The 17,108-nt window shown below is 35.4% G+C and overlaps 1 protein-coding gene across 1 annotated transcript in view; it reads right to left on the bottom strand.

The window, feature by feature from the left end:
• LOC117324995 (ATP-binding cassette sub-family D member 3-like) overlaps window positions 1-15,366 on the bottom strand; it is a 36,283-nt gene extending 20,917 nt beyond the window's left edge. Inside the window, exons 1-15 of the mRNA XM_033880864.1 lie at window positions 15,218-15,366; window positions 14,105-14,138; window positions 13,829-13,878; window positions 13,528-13,579; window positions 9,042-9,130; window positions 8,792-8,861; window positions 8,428-8,454; window positions 7,852-7,922; window positions 6,326-6,449; window positions 5,730-5,786; window positions 5,149-5,201; window positions 4,795-4,884; window positions 2,772-2,841; window positions 2,168-2,237; window positions 364-461 (exon numbers count right to left, since the gene is read on the bottom strand). Coding sequence (XP_033736755.1) covers window positions 364-461; window positions 2,168-2,237; window positions 2,772-2,841; window positions 4,795-4,884; window positions 5,149-5,201; window positions 5,730-5,786; window positions 6,326-6,449; window positions 7,852-7,922; window positions 8,428-8,454; window positions 8,792-8,861; window positions 9,042-9,130; window positions 13,528-13,579; window positions 13,829-13,878; window positions 14,105-14,138; window positions 15,218-15,324 — 1,062 coding nt within the window. The 5' untranslated portion in view covers window positions 15,325-15,366. The remainder of the gene's footprint in view (window positions 1-363; window positions 462-2,167; window positions 2,238-2,771; window positions 2,842-4,794; window positions 4,885-5,148; window positions 5,202-5,729; window positions 5,787-6,325; window positions 6,450-7,851; window positions 7,923-8,427; window positions 8,455-8,791; window positions 8,862-9,041; window positions 9,131-13,527; window positions 13,580-13,828; window positions 13,879-14,104; window positions 14,139-15,217) is intronic.
• Between the last annotated feature and the right edge of the window lie 1,742 nt (window positions 15,367-17,108).

Here is a 17,108-nt window from a genome sequence, read left to right as displayed (position 1 = left end):
TGACATCCAGTTATAGTAATATACTAATACTGATGTCCAGTTATAGTAATATACTAATACTGATGTCCAATTAAAATATATATCATATATCAGTTAAATACAAATCTGTAACTTTTCTGCAACCAATTTCTCTGTGAATGTAGGCCTTATCTTTTGTCTGGGGATCATACTCAGTAGGCTTTAAGTTAATATCATTGTATAATTATACAACATTTATTATCTACATCGAACACATGCGGTTGTTTGATCCTCAATGAACACCCCTGTTTACAACTATATTGAAATCATACGGTTGTGTGATAATATAACAAAACATACACATACGTATTAAATATAAAAGTACGATTTTACAGCAGACCTTACCTCAAGCATCTCACTGTGTGTGCTTTTCATGTGACGAGGATTAGTCAGGTCAAGGAATGGCCGGCTGACAACCAGATAACCCACCACTGTAGCTACATCTACAAAGACATTGTTAACATATATATATATATATATACAGTGCAACTTCCGAAAACCGAACCTTCTAAAAACCGAACACCTCTGAATACCGAACGAATTGTCATTGTACGGAATTGGTCCTTCTTTATTATGGTATTTAAAAACTTCCAAATACCGATCCCTCTGAATTCCGAACACCGGACCGATTTTGTGTCCGGTTCCTGATAAAGTATACCAAAAATTACTTCTGAAAACCGGCCTTACCCGAGCGATTATGACACGAGGTCAGGCTAGTCAACCGTGAAACAACAACTGTGACGGGTATTGTGTGAAGGCAAATTGTGTCTCGATCAGGACTTACGTTTACATGTAGGTGATTTGTACAGGTATCCAATAAATACCCTGAGGGGCGTTATGATTGTAGTGTATAATCAACACGGTAATTAATACTAATTATGAAACAATGCCACACTTCATCGAGGCGCAGCAGATTCCATGTTAATCTTCGCAATACAAGTAGAGCTAGGAGCCTGAGTTTCGCATTCTAATCTAAATGAGGCCCAATAAGGGGTGTTCTTGCAGGGTCATAACTATACACACTGAAATAATGCCAGTGTCCGATGTTTATTTTTTAAGACAATACCGATATCGGGAATACCACCGGTATCAAGTGATCAATTGTAATTCATATTGAAGCAAGACATCTTCACACACTTTCATATCATTCGATTTCCGTTTTTTGTAAAATCATTAAATATCCCGTATTAGGCCCCACCACATGGCGAAGCAACAGAATGCAGGTCGATCGTGAAGTGCAGTAAATGTATAAAACTACAGTTAGTCATTTTAATTTCTTATATAATCTGCAATATATGCATTGATTTACTTTCATGATATTCATATTCTTCAGACAAACTAAATTATCTATGTGCATATTGTAGGCCTAGTGCCGGTTTGTAATCGGGTACAATCTAACATCGTCCGACCAATTATATTCGGAACTCGACCGGTTATTTCGACCAACTTCTCCAAACTGAACCCTCTGTAAACCGAACAAATATCAATGTCCCATGCATGTTCGGTTTATAGAGGTTCCACTGTAAACCATATGTTTGTTCTTAACTTCCAAAGCGTAATGGTAGTCTTTTTTGAATTTGCAATACATCTTTTTTTAAGAAAACGAAGCATTTAAATGTCAATGTTGTACTGTAATGACTGATTCCTGATTTACCAATATTATTATTGTGTTAATATTCTGACTAGATCAAATCATACTTAGTATCAAATAATTGTTGTTTTTGTAATATACACTGTATTTTGTACAATATTAGTACATGACTATATATGAATATACAGCATGTAAGGACACATTTGCCAATCTCTTTAATATCATACCATGAAAGTATTCCTTTATCCACATTAAATTCGTCCAGAATTAACTATTCATTTTTGCCAAGTTAAATTCATCCAGTAATAAAGATTCCATTTTTGCTATCATGTTAAATTTGTCCGAATTGTCATCATTTCAGCTATAACATCAAACTTTGGTCTAACTTATCAACTCCTTTCTTCGCTTTTATTGTTTGCTCCAATTCACTAAGTATTTGTTTGTTCAGAACAGCTTAAACAAGGACAAATCAAGTCTCATTGTCTGAATAAGATAAAGATTGTTGTCAGTCAGAATGTGTAGATTTTCCATGAAGTGATGAGTAAATTGTCCACTTACATTTTGCCACTATGTTGTCCACAAAGCCCATCGTTAGCCGGAACCCAATGAAATGCCGTAAGTGGTTCACCTGTCAATACACCACATTTTAAACATCATGTCTAAATCAATATTACAAAACTGGTTCAATTATTAACTGTTCAGAATACAGAATATGTAACGTAGACAAATATTTTTTCGTTTAGTTTACAATTCTGGCGCATTTTGCTGTTGTTCAGTATAGTAGTAATCAACTGTCCGTCAATTAATTAATAATGTACAAGCTTGATAATCAAAATGTATAATTTATTTGAGTTTCCATCGCTGTAATGATCTGTACATTATTGTATGTTGTATATATGTGTTATAAATGTAATACTTATGAGCCGAAAGGCTTGAGGTTACTAAACATTGAAACAAATTCTACCTATGTATAGAAAACTTTAAACTCCGTATTGTATAACTATAACAAAACCCTTCTTGTAGACGAATATTAGGAGGCCTCTTGCCTTAAAACCGAAGTTTTAAAATAATGGAATTTTACAAAATAATGTTGTTATTGTTGTAATATATAGTAGGAAGTTATCATCTACATATAACATTGAATGTAAGTCACCAAACATACCAGCTTTCTGAAGGTAGCCAATATTATGTACTGTTCTCTTTTGTTTCCCTGATAAAAGGCAATTTCTTCACTGTAAACAAAAACAACATTGTATCAAATTATAGTGATTACACATGTAAAAGTATAGAGTATAAGGTCGACTTATCAGCTCAGAACTGTGGCAATTTCTGTTTAACCTAGTGGTAGGATATTTGCCTTGAGAGCGAGATGTCGCTAATTCGAGCCCGAGTGCCAGCAAGATATTTTTCATTATTCCTTTTTGTTGTAAACACATATTTATGAATTTCTCGTCTGTTAATGACTGGTCTCAGGGACAAATGATTTCAATTCTCGCCTGTTAATGACTGGTCTCAGGGACAAATGATTTCATTTCTCACCTGTTAATGACTAGTCTCAGGGACAAATGATTTCAATTCTCGCCTGTTAATGACTGGTCTCACGGACAAATGAGTTCATTTCTCACCTGTTAATGACTCGTCTCAGGGACAAATGATTTCAATTCTCGCCTGTTAATGACTGGTCTCACGGACAAAAGAGTTCATTTCTCACCTGTTCATGACTCGTCTCAGGGACAAATGAGTTCATTTCTCACCTGTTAATGACTGGTCTCAGGGACAAATGATTTCATTTCTCACCTGTTAATGACTAGTCTTAGGGACAAATGATTTCAATTCTCGCCTGTTAATGACTGGTCTCACGGACAAATGAGTTAATTTCTCACCTGTTAATGACTGGTCTCAGGGACAAATGATTTCATTTCTCACCTGATAATGACTGGTCTCAGGGACAAATGATTTCATTTCTCACCTGTTAATGACTGGTCTCAGGGACAAATGATTTCATTTCCACCTGTTAATGACTGGTCTCACGGACAAATGAGTTAATTTCTCACCTGTTAATGACTGGTCTCAAGTACAAATGAGTTCATTTCTCACCTGTTAATGTCTGGTCTCAGGGACAAATGATTTCATTTCTCACCTGATAATGACTGGTCTCAGGGACAAATGATTTCATTTCTCACCTGTTAATGACTGGTCTCACGGACAAATGAGTTCATTTCTCACCTGTTAATGACTGGTCTCAGGGACAAATGATTTCATTTCTCACCTGTTAATGACTAGTCTCAGGGACAAATGATTTCATTTCTCACCTGTTAATGACTGGTCTCACGGACAAATGAGTTAATTTCTCACCTGTTAATGACTGGTCTCAGGGACAAATGAGTTCATTTCTCACCTGTTAAGGACTGGTCTCAGGGACAAATGATTTCATTTCTCACCTGATAATGACTGGTCTCAGGGACAAATGAGTTAATTTCTCGCCTGTTAATGACTCGTCTCAGGGACAAATGATTTCAATTCTCGCCTGTTAATGACTGGTCTCACGGACAAATGATTTCATTTCTAACCTGTTAATGACTAGTGTAAGGGACAAATGATTTCACTTCTCACCTGTTAATGACTAGTGTAAGGGACAAATGATTTCACTTCTCACCTGTTAATGACTAGTCTCAGGGACAAATAATTTCATTTCTTACCTGCCTTCAAATGTGCTCACACATCTAACATGTTAATGATTTATTCTCTTTCATCTTTTACTGATAAGTTTCCTCACATTTCTCACTTGGAAGTGATGAGCCTTCACACATCTCACATGTAGGCAATGAATTATCTCCCCTGTTAGATGAGTTGTCTATATGTTGTCTCACCTGTTAGTGATATTTTCTCACCTGATGAGTGATGTTTTCTCACCTGATAATTGATGTCTCACCTGATGAGTGATGTTTTCTCACCTGATGAGTGATGTCTCACCTGATGAGTGATGTTTTCTCACCTGATGAGTGATGTTTTCTCACCTGTTAGTGATGTTTTCTCACCTGTTAGTGATGTTTTCTCACCTGTTAGTAATGTTTTCTCACCTGTTAGTGATGTTTTCTCACCTGTTAGTGATGTTTCCTCACCTGTTAGTGATGTTTTCTCACCTGTTAGTAATGTTTTCTCACCTGTTAGTAATGTTTTCTCACCTGTTAGTGATGAGTCGGGAATTGACGTATCTATATTCCCCCTCTAGTCGTTGCTCTATTACAGTCAGTTTTCCAACAGGTCTTCTCAACCTTTAAAAACACATTATGATTATTATAGAATGTAAAATATTCCTGTTTTTGTGTGGGTTGACAAAATTATATAAATATTAAGTATTACTTTCTATAAATATTTGAGAGGATCTTTAAAAACATGAAAATGATGGATTGCTAGTCAAGACATTTCAGTTTTCAATGAAATTTTTATTTTAAATACTTACATTAATTCAAGGAAAAAAATAGTTTATTAAATATGAAGATGATTAACTTAAAGTTGGCTAAAAGCTCTTCACATACCTGGTAAGTATTAGACCGGACACAGCTAGATAAACCAGCATCTTAGCAGGTCCCTAAAAACAACACAATACTTGTCAACAAGATAAACCAGCATCTTAGCAGGTCCCTAAAAATAACACAGACACGTCAACTAGCAGTACAGATCAGAATCTGTAATTTTGTGATAATATTTGTGGGGGGTTGTTGCCACATATTTTTCTTTTGCGCCTGTTACATAAATACATATATCACATACACCACACAGAAAGTGCACGGAGGACATTTTTGTGGCATTGGCACAGGGTTTGTTTAGGCCTTCTGTGGAACATACACAATGTATAATTGGAAGTCCTCATGTGACATTTTTGTTAAGAAGAATTAGCAATTAGTGAGATTCCACAGGTCGTTAAACAAATACAACCAAACCAAATCCACAGGTAGATGTACCCACACGCTAAGTTAACAATACAAGAACACACAGACTCAGTTCACTAAAGTTAACAAACAATTACTAAAGCAATATCAAAACAACTTAACCGTTCTACATCAAAATAGTAGCTACAGCAGCAATTTCTAATGTGGTAGTGGCCCCAACTACTTACCTGAATCCCTATACTTCCAGTTAGCTTGACAGAGTACAAGATGACATCCAGAATAGGCTACAACAAAATGGAGATTTACGTTATGTACAGTGTACTATCTACATCTAACTTGCTAAGGTCGCTCTAACTGGAAAACAAAAACAAAGTAACACCAAGTTGAAGCTGTTATTTTATGTTAGTGTAAGAGTGGTCCATGAGAAGATAGTTACCTGTATGTACAATCTTTCTACCATACCTTGAATGTGTTCATTACAAACGTTTAAACAACCTAGCTTTAGGTTGGTAAAAATATCACTCAGTGATTTCTATAGAAATCTTACTTCCTACATTTTTTTATTGGGACCAGATTATTTTGTAAATATCACATGTTTTGCACCATGATCACAAACTGATCCCTTTTAGGTTAGTACTTACCAAAATATATCTAAAAATACAGGTAATGATCATGACAAATTCAATTGTAATCTACACACTGGAACCTTATGAATCCTTATTACACTCAATTAAAAACTATCTGCCATTAGGCCAATATATCAGGAAACGTATAAAGCTCTACGAAGTGTTAGATTTATCAATACTATATCTAATATAAATACCTTGCTGAGATTGGAGTAGAGCTCAGCCACTGAGTCACAGAATTTGTCTACATCCTGAGTAAGGAGCTGATCCGGGTTGGAGATGCGGTTGTCTAGGTTACACATTTTGTAATATGTAAATCCTCTGTAGATAAAATGCTGGATAGGTCATATGGTACAAAGATCATCTCTTTATATATGTCAACATAGTATTAGTACCCACAGTGAGAGAGAAAAGTCAATCTATGGGCAAGTGGTATTTTCTCATTGATTCAATAGACATGCAAACAAGTGATAAGTAAAATCCAGTGTACTGTGTACATGGAATGACATAATATGCCAACCTTGAAGGAAACTGGAAGAGTACACATTCTGTTTCTATAGACATCCTTGAGATTCTTTTACTTGAAAACCAATCCCCTCGTTTTATTCATCAGAAGTAAAGAATTCAGGGACTAATTGTCAGTTAATCTAATTTACAACAGATCATAATCATGACAAGGAATATGTTAAACAAAAGCTATTAGGGACAAAACACAGTGAAAAGTCTACATAAACCAGTACAGTGGATCCCACAGCTACTTTCCAGAGAAAGCTAGAATTGGTGCCACGATGGCCAATTAATGCCTTTGCACTTTGCAATCCCCATGAGTCATACAACTGGAACTGTTATTCAGAGGCTAACTAAAATACTCTGTGCATGACCCCATTTCTGAAATCAGAATGGTTGGAATATGTGTTGTTCATAATAAAGAGAGATATTAATTATACTCACATCTTAATAGATATTACCTGTTGATAGAGACCAGTTGAGTTACCATGGCAACAACAAAAACTTAATCTAAAAACAGCTGCATGCACATCTACATGTGGTCCCTAATATTCCTGTAAAGTTTTATTGAAATCAGTCCAAAGGTTTAGGAGAAGTTTTCCAGACAATAACAACCTGTTAATAGTGACCAGTTACCATGGCGACAACAAAGAATTTTATGTAACCTTTACAGCTGTGTGCACATCTATACATACATGGTCCCTAACATTCATGTGAAGTTTTGTGAAAAGTGGTCCACAAATTAAGGAGGAGTTGTCCGGACAAGAAAACATGTTAATACTGCTACATGCACATCATAAAACATTTCCTAACATTCCTGTGAATTTTTGAGAAAATCTGTCCACATGTGTAGGAGGAGTTGTCTGGACAAGATAGTTATGTCTACAGACAGCCGAATGGCCGCACTGACAGACTGCTGACAGATAAAACCTAATTCCAGTATAACCCCCCACCCCCCTAACTTCATTGTAGGGTATAACTATTATGATAACCAGATTATAATACTAGGACAAGTAATCACAAGGTCCTAGAACTGGAAGTTGGGCCCATTACAATCGTCATACCTAAGACCATCGGACAACAAATAACTGCAGAAAGTGATAGAAATATGGATATATCATTAAACCAATAAATATTAATATTCATTTAAAGGTATTGAATTAATTCCTTATTAATAACTGTTATTATATATAATGGACTGGATTGTTTTACTCACTGTAGATATTTTCTGTACAGATGCTCAGACAATCTTGTACGGAACCTCAGCTTCAACTCATTCAACCCATACTGTAACAAAACAATCAAACATGGCTTGTCATCAAAAGTACTATTGTTTACTGTGAGTCTTGAACACTTTCATCTCTAAAACGATGAGCAATTAATAATTTTGTTTCCCTCTAAAACGATGAGCAATTAATAATTTTGTTTCCAAGTCTTTCATGTCAAGCTAATGTGAAAACATCACCAATTAATTCATTATGCTGATACATAACAGTTTTCAGGCACGATTTTATTCAGTCATTAAAAGTGACTTCTCAGCATAAATGTTTAAGAACCTTAATTTGTTTTTTATGTTCACCGTCATGTGCAAAAATACCTTTTCCTTGTTAACTAATTGGCTTTCTGACATTTACATGAAATTGTTGAAATTATGGTAAGTATTATCATATAAATGACAAAAGTTTTAGGAGTAACTGGTCATAATCCTAAGTTACGAAAAACATAAAAAAAAATTTTTTTTATAAAAAGTGACCATTAAAATCATGCTTGAATGTTTATGTTGCCAACTTACCTTTAAAGCATTATTTGTGCACGATATCTGAAAAATGATCAACAAGAAGTCTTGAACCATGTTTTACTTGTTATGAAGAGACTAACCAATATGATCACAAAGTATCAAAATATACACAAACATGTGTGGATGTAAGTCGTTCTGTATGTTACATCAGAAATTCTGTTTCTGTGATTTAGCTGTTTATCAGTAAGTGATGGAACACAGGTATACATAATCAGCCTAATGAGCAGGTCCTAAGCTATATTTTCACTGAAGCAGAATGTGAATGTTTTCATCAGAAAACACTTTTCAGTATTACTGGTCACATATGATTATCACATTTTTGTCTGTTTTAATAATTACACTGTAACAAAACACTCACCAGAGGCATAGCATATATAAATCTGAAGAGATACTTCTTGAATAACTCCATATCTCGACCAATGATAGCACTGAAATTACAAATACACATACATGTATTCTTTATCATATGAATGGCATCAATAAATAATGATTGATATGTTGCACATTTTTTAATAAGACATGTTTCAGTTTAACTGTTAGTACACTAATATATGTGTTGCTGCCTTTTGATACATTTAGTACGTGATATCTATAAGTATGGTCTGTACCTTTCTATGGATGTGCCATTCTGTATCATCCAAACGTCGGCGTACGTCCGTGCTACTAGTGCCGCACCCACTAGGAACATGTACCATGCCTGTATAGTAAGACAAAAACATGTTTATTTAATTTGTGGTAAACACTGTCTAAAACGGTACCTGTGGAAATATCAGGTATCTGTGTGTCTAAAACAGTATACATACCTGTGGAAATATCAGGTATCTGTGTGTCTAAAACAGTAACTGTGGAAATATCAGGTATCTGTGTGTCTAAAACAGTACCTGTGGAAATATCAGGTATCTGTGTGTCTAAAACAGTATACATACCTGTGGAAATATCAGGTATCTGTGTGTCTAAAACAGTATACATACCTGTGGAAATATCAGGTATCTGCGTGTCTAAAACAGTATACATACCTGTGGAAATATCAGGTATCTGTGTGTCTAAAACAGTAACTGTGGAAATATCAGGTATCTGTGTGTCTAAAACAGTAACTGTGGAAATATCAGGTATCTGTGTGTCTAAAACTGTACCTGTGGAAATATCAGGTATCTGTGTGTCTAAAACAGTATACATACCTGTGGAAATATCAGGTATCTGTGTGTCTAAAACAGTATACATACCTGTGGAAATATCAGGTATCTGTGTGTCTAAAACAGTATACATTTGTAAATTCCTGTGGAAATATCAGGTATCTGTGTGTCTAAAACAGTACCTGTGGAAATAGCAGGTATCTGTGTGTCTAAAACAGTAACTGTGGAAATATCAGGTATCTGTGTGTCTAAAACAGTAACTGTGGAAATATCAGGTATCTGTGTGTCTAAAACTGTACCTGTGGAAATATCAGGTATCTGTGTGTCTAAAACAGTATACATACCTGTGGAAATATCAGGTATCTGTGTGTCTAAAACAGTATACATACCTGTGGAAATATCAGGTATCTGTGTGTCTAAAACAGTATACATACCTGTGGAAATATCAGGTATCTGCGAGTCTAAAACAGTACCTGTGGAAATATCAGGTATCTGTGAGTCTAAAACAGTACCTGTGGAAATATCAGGTATCTGTGTGTCTAAAACAGTACCTGTGGAAATATCAGGTATCTGTGTGTCTAAAATAGTATACATACCTGTGGAAATACCAGGTACTGTGTGTCTAAAACTGTACCTGTGGAAATATCAGGTATCGGTGTGTCTAAAACAGTAACTGTGGAAATATCAGGTATCTGTGTGTCTAAAACAGTACCTGTGGGAATATCAGGTATCTGTGTGTCTAAAACTGTACCTGTGGAAATATCAGGTATCTGTGTGTCTAAAACTGTACCTGTGGAAATATCAGGTATCTGTGTGTCTAAAACAGTATACATACCTGTGGAAATATCAGGTATCTGTGTGTCTAAAACTGTACCTGTGGAAATATCAGGTATCTGTGTGTCTAAAACAGTAACTGTGGAAATATCAGGTATCTGTGTGTCTAAAACAGTACCTGTGGAAATATCAGGTATCTGTGTGTCTAAAACAGTATACATTTGTACATACCTGTGGAAATATCAGGTATCTGTGTGTCTAAAACAGTATACATACCTGTGGAAATATCAGGTATCTGTGTGTCTAAAACAGTATACATACCTGTGGAAATATCAGGTATCTGGGTGTCTAAAACTGTATACATACCTGTGGAAATATCAGGTATCTGGGTGTCTAAAACTGTACCTGTGGAAATATCAGGTATCTGTGTGTCTAAAACAGTAACTGTGGAAATATCAGGTATCTGCGAGTCTAAAACAGTACCTGTGGAAATATCAGGTATCTGTGAGTCTAAAACAGTACCTGTGGAAATATCAGGTATCTGTGTGTCTAAAACTGTACCTGTGGAAATATCAGGTATCTGTGTGTCTAAAACAGTACCTGTGGAAATATCAGGTATCTGTGTGTCTAAAACAGTATACATACCTGTGGAAATATCAGGTATCTGGGTGTCTAAAACTGTACCTGTGGAAATATCAGGTATCTGTGTGTCTAAAACAGTAACTGTGGAAATATCAGGTATCTGTGTGTCTAAAACTGTACCTGTGGAAATATCAGGTATCTGTGTGTCTAAAACAGTATACATACCTGTGGAAATATCAGGTATCTGTGTGTCTAAAACTGTACCTGTGGAAATATCAGGTATCTGTGTGTCTAAAACAGTAACTGTGGAAATATCAGGTATCTGTGTGTCTAAAACAGTACCTGTGGAAATATCAGGTATCTGTGTGTCTAAAACAGTATACATTTGTACATACCTGTGGAAATATAAGGTATCTGTGTGTCTTAAACAGTATACATACCTGTGGAAATATCAGGTATCTGTGTGTCTAAAACAGTATACATACCTGTGGAAATATCAGGTATCTGGGTGTCTAAAACTGTACCTGTGGAAATATCAGGTATCTGTGTGTCTAAAACAGTAACTGTGGAAATATCAGGTATCTGCGAGTCTAAAACAGTACCTGTGGAAATATCAGGTATCTGTGAGTCTAAAACAGTACCTGTGGAAATATCAGGTATCTGTGTGTCTAAAACTGTACCTGTGGAAATATCAGGTATCTGTGTGTCTAAAACAGTACCTGTGGAAATATCAGGTATCTGTGTGTCTAAAACAGTATACATACCTGTGGAAATATCAGGTATCTGGGTGTCTAAAACTGTACCTGTGGAAATATCAGGTATCTGTGTGTCTAAAACAGTAACTGTGGAAATATCAGGTATCTGTGTGTCTAAAACTGTACCTGTGGAAATATCAGGTATCTGTGTGTCTAAAACAGTATACATACCTGTGGAAATATCAGGTATCTGTGTGTCTAAAACTGTACCTGTGGAAATATCAGGTATCTGTGTGTCTAAAACAGTAACTGTGGAAATATCAGGTATCTGTGTGTCTAAAACAGTACCTGTGGAAATATCAGGTATCTGTGTGTCTAAAACAGTATACATTTGTACATACCTGTGGAAATATCAGGTATCTGTGTGTCTAAAACAGTATACATACCTGTGGAAATATCAGGTATCTGTGTGTCTAAAAAAGTATACATACCTGTGGAAATATCAGGTATCTGGGTGTCTAAAACTGTACCTGTGGAAATATCAGGTATCTGTGTGTCTAAAACAGTAACTGTGGAAATATCAGGTATCTGCGAGTCTAAAACAGTACCTGTGGAAATATCAGGTATCTGTGAGTCTAAAACAGTACCTGTGGAAATATCAGGTATCTGTGTGTCTAAAACTGTACCTGTGGAAATATCAGGTATCTGTGTGTCTAAAACAGTACCTGTGGAAATATCAGGTATCTGTGTGTCTAAAACAGTATACATACCTGTGGAAATATCAGGTATCTGGGTGTCTAAAACTGTACCTGTGGAAATATCAGGTATCTGTGTGTCTAAAACAGTAACTGTGGAAATATCAGGTATCTGTGTGTCTAAAACAGTACCTGTGGGAATATCAGGTATCTGTGTGTCTAAAACTGTACCTGTGGAAATATCAGGTATCTGTGTGTCTAAAACTGTACCTGTGGAAATATCAGGTATCTGTGTGTCTAAAACAGTATACATACCTGTGGAAATATCAGGTATCTGCGAGTCTAAAACAGTACCTGTGGAAATATCAGGTATCTGTGTGTCTAAAACAGTAACTGTGGAAATATCAGGTATCTATGTGTCTAACACAGTACCTGTGGAAATATCAGGTATCTGTGTGTCTAAAACAGTATACATTTGTACATACCTGTGGAAATATCAGGTATCTGTGTGTCTAAAACAGTATACATTTGTACATACCTGTGGAAATATCAGGTATCTGTGTGTCTAAAACAGTACCTGTGGGAATATCAGGTATCTGTGTGTCTAAAACAGTACCTGTGGAAATATCAGGTATCTGTGTGTCTAAAACTGTATACATACCTGTGGAAATATCAGGTATCTGTGTGTCTAAAACTGTACCTGTGGAAATAGCAGGTATCTGTGTGTCTAAAACAGTACCTGTGGGAATATCAGGTATCTGTGTGTCTAAAACAGTATACATACCTGTGGAAATATCAGGTATCTGTGTGTCTAAAACAGTATACATACCTGTGGAAATATCAGGTATCTGTGTGTCTAAAACAGTACCTGTGGGAATATCAGGTATCTGTGTGTCTAAAACAGTAACTGTGGAAATATCAGGTATCTGTGTGTCTAAAACAGTACCTGTGGAAATATCAGGTATCTGTACGTGTGAAATCCAGACATCAAAGTGTGAATTTTATCTTGACACTAAACATGATCAGTTGAAAAAAAAAAAGATTTCTTGCTCATAACATATATAGCAACCTCTACAAATCACCTCCCCTTACACATAATAGAGCCAAGTGGGTTTGTAGCTCCCTTGGGATTCATTATTATCATATTTCTACTGTTTAACTTTTCCATCATGATTGTGCTGTTTGCTAACATTATCAAAGGAGCATTCTTTTTACCTCTGCAGTGAACCATCCCGGGATAAGGACCTTGAGAATTCTTAATAGACGCCTGTGGTAGAAAAAAAACAGAACATGCAATGTATAATTCTCCTAACAGTGAAGAAAATATCACTCAGGCATTCATTTCATTGAAATAAACTTCAAACAAACATCTTTTGTAGTTTTAATACCTGGTAGTTATCATCAATTTTTCTTCTAATATTATACATAAAACAAATTGTACGTCATGAATATGTTTTTGAGTGTGAAGATAATTAGTAATGAATGAAATAAAAATATTCTATTGTAGTAATTTTACCCAAAAAATACTCCATCAACTGCTGCCCTCTCCTTCCTCTGACTGACACTCTGTGGAAAAAAAAGATAAATAAATCATTAACATATAGAATTATTTCTTCTATATGTTGCATGTATTCAGATATTTCAGTCACTATAAAATAATATACTTCATATAAATATGTCAGCTCAAATTTGGTAATTTTTGTCTTACAAAATGAATAACAAAACATCTATGATAACCCAATATATGGTGTATATCTATTCATATTGAATGTTATTGTATAGAAATTCTTACCTCGTGGATAACCACTTTAATGTCTGATTCTTTTCTAAAACAGAAAAATAAAGGTACATGATATTGCAAACTGATAAAATGTCTTTAACACAAGATTGATCCATATCACTGTATCACACTTAACATGAAATATGTGGCCTTTAAGAAGATGACAAAATGTAAATTGTTTCCAGACAAATGTACAATTGCAAGAAGCAACTAAATACCAGGTCAGTTCAGACTTTGTCTCAAGTAGTCCAATACATATTAATTTTCTACTCGACACACATGTACACTCAAACTCAAATAAAGTACCAAAATGACTTGTGCCTCAGTCCTAAAATGGCTTATTACTGAAACGACCCAACACCCAACCTTAAGTCAAGTGTCATATTGTGGTTCAGACCATGTAGATATTCAGTCAGTTTCCTCTGGACCTACACAAGACATGATGTCGATCCGTGTCAGGGCCAGAGGAAACTCTGGCTAGTAGATATTGTGTGCATTGTATTTTTTGCCTTTTTTTGTTATCCAATACTAGTACTGTTTAATCCAAAACAATTAAAAGTAGCTATATAGGCAAACTATGCAGAAAATATCACATTTGTTGACACTGAAATTAACAAGTCACATTTAATGTAAGTCAATTCAAACAAGGCTGTCAGAATTTGCTTAGTATCTGTACAGGCGTATGTAACTGGTTAATAAGAATTTCGAAAAACAGTATGAGTCTATTAGACCACAGGGGCATGTCTAGTCTTATATCAAAAAATGGCCAGAAATACCTATATATAAAGTTAGGTATGTCTGGCTATTTTGATATAAGACTAGACATGCCCCTGTGATTAGACCTACTATAACGTTACATATATATATTGAATACGATACAGGTAGATTTAGGACATTTTACTAACCAGATGCAGACGCCCGTGGTATTTGACAGTTGAAAACAAAACATCTATTCTATTTTTTTGTCCGTAATTTAGTTCATTGCTTTCTGAATAGTGTCCCATATCATGACCTATGAATGGACTTTGATTGCCGATGTCTACCACTACATGTGTGGTGTAACCAATTGGTCGGCTTTCTAAAGTGTCGAATGTAATAACAACAGTCTAAATATAATCATCATACCCTCTGGCCCTTTTATCGGCTATATTCTTGTAGACAAGAAATGATCCTGCAGCTACGGCTGTCAACAGCGCTGAATTCCGAGGCGTCAATTTGCTGAAGGCAGCCATGTTTGAACAGGCACTTCCGCCAGATTGAATCCTCTAATATTAAAATAGGATTATTTGTCTTTTGTCCGGAGAAGTAAAAAAAAATGTAAAAAAAAAAAAAAAAATGAACGCGATAAAAGAAGTCCAACCGTATAAGTGGAATGAGACAAAAATGGAATAATAAAAATCAGGTTGCAAATAAAATTGCTACAGTTGTGATTCAAGTAGAATTTTAAATAATGATAATAATTATTATATAAATTCCATTGAAAGCAATGCCCCCCCCCCCCCCCCCCCCCCTCTCCTTTACCCTTATTTTTTTTGGAGAAGGATTTTTTTATAGCCTTAAAAAAGCCTTGGCGGCCCCCAGACCCCTCTCAGACCCTCTTAAAAAATCGGCTCTCACTTACGGCGCTCGCATTATCACACTTAATTACTGGTTAGTCGTTAGCGAAAAAAAATTAAAGTCTTTTATTTTTGTTTTAGTCCATGTTGACTTTATAAAGATGGTGTATTAACGAAAAGTCAGTAACTTTTTCTACACGAGCAAGTTACAAACTTTCGATATTATTCTCGCACATGAAAGTCACGTCAGTTTATAACTTTAAATGCATCGATGAAAAATGTTCATTTGTAATTGAGGACATCGTCAGATATCACTAAACTACACGATCACGTGGTAAGTGTAGCGTATTGAGAACGTGGCTATATCCGACGATGAATTGAGGATAACCATACTAGAAACAGTAAAAACAACCATGGGTGGCTTCAAAGACAGTAGGCCCCGATCATGAGCAGCTGGAGAGTATTCAGCATTTCAAATTCACAAAACAATGTTTTGCAATAAGTATTGAGCATTTTGGCTAAATGCAAAATGCAATCTGCTAAATGCAAAATGCTTATTGTTAATGCGAAATGCTGAATGCTGAAAGTTAAATGCTAAATGCTTTGTGCAAAATGCTTTTTAGACCTAAAAGAAGAAAATTATTCATTTTGAAGCAAACAATGTACGCTTTGTTCACAACTTACATTGTATCCCTTTTAGTTCGGTTGTGCTCAATTACAAAGGATTTCTGTTTTGAAAATTTCGCATACAGCATTTCAAATTAAGTGTTTTGTTAAAAGCATTAAGAATGTCGTACCGGCTTTCCATAAAACGCGGAGATTGTCAACATTTTTCTAAATCAGCCGCAGGCAAAAATGAACCTCGATATATATATAGCTTTCTTATTTTGTTAGAGTGATAGCACTGTTTCTACAAGCTTAGTGTATATTATCATGTTATGGGTGATTCAGGGGCGCGGTCGATTCTAACTTTATGATTTCAGTTATCTATGTCGACTGCTGACAGAAAAGTACACACACAATATGAGCACCATAATTATTCAATAAAAATAAATCGTTAGCAGTATTGGGCGACGTTTTTATTTTCGTTCAGTAAACGAATAGGTAATGGTACTTATCAATTAAATGATATGACCCTTTCAAAAGTGCATTGCGCGTAAAAAGCGCCTTTGCCCCGAAAAGGTACAATTCTTGTTCGCCTAATTCGGGAGTTGCTCATACGGCACCTAAAACGGTACTTTTACAAGATATGATTAAATGTTGCATCAAATTATGCCCTCCTCTTCCTCTTAAACATTTCCACGGGCTGATGTAAATTCCCGAAATCCATTCATTATTGAAAGCAAGTTAATTGTTTATCAGGCCTAGGTCTGAACGTAGTCACTATTATTTATCAGTTTATCATACACAGTCTCCAATCATACTGAGTTCTTCATATAACCTGTATGCTGAACAGATGA

This window comes from Pecten maximus, chromosome 4 (assembly GCF_902652985.1).
Source record: "Pecten maximus chromosome 4, xPecMax1.1, whole genome shotgun sequence".
In the NCBI taxonomy this organism is placed as follows: domain Eukaryota; kingdom Metazoa; phylum Mollusca; class Bivalvia; order Pectinida; family Pectinidae; genus Pecten; species Pecten maximus.
This window is presented reverse-complemented; position numbering and strand designations above follow the sequence as displayed.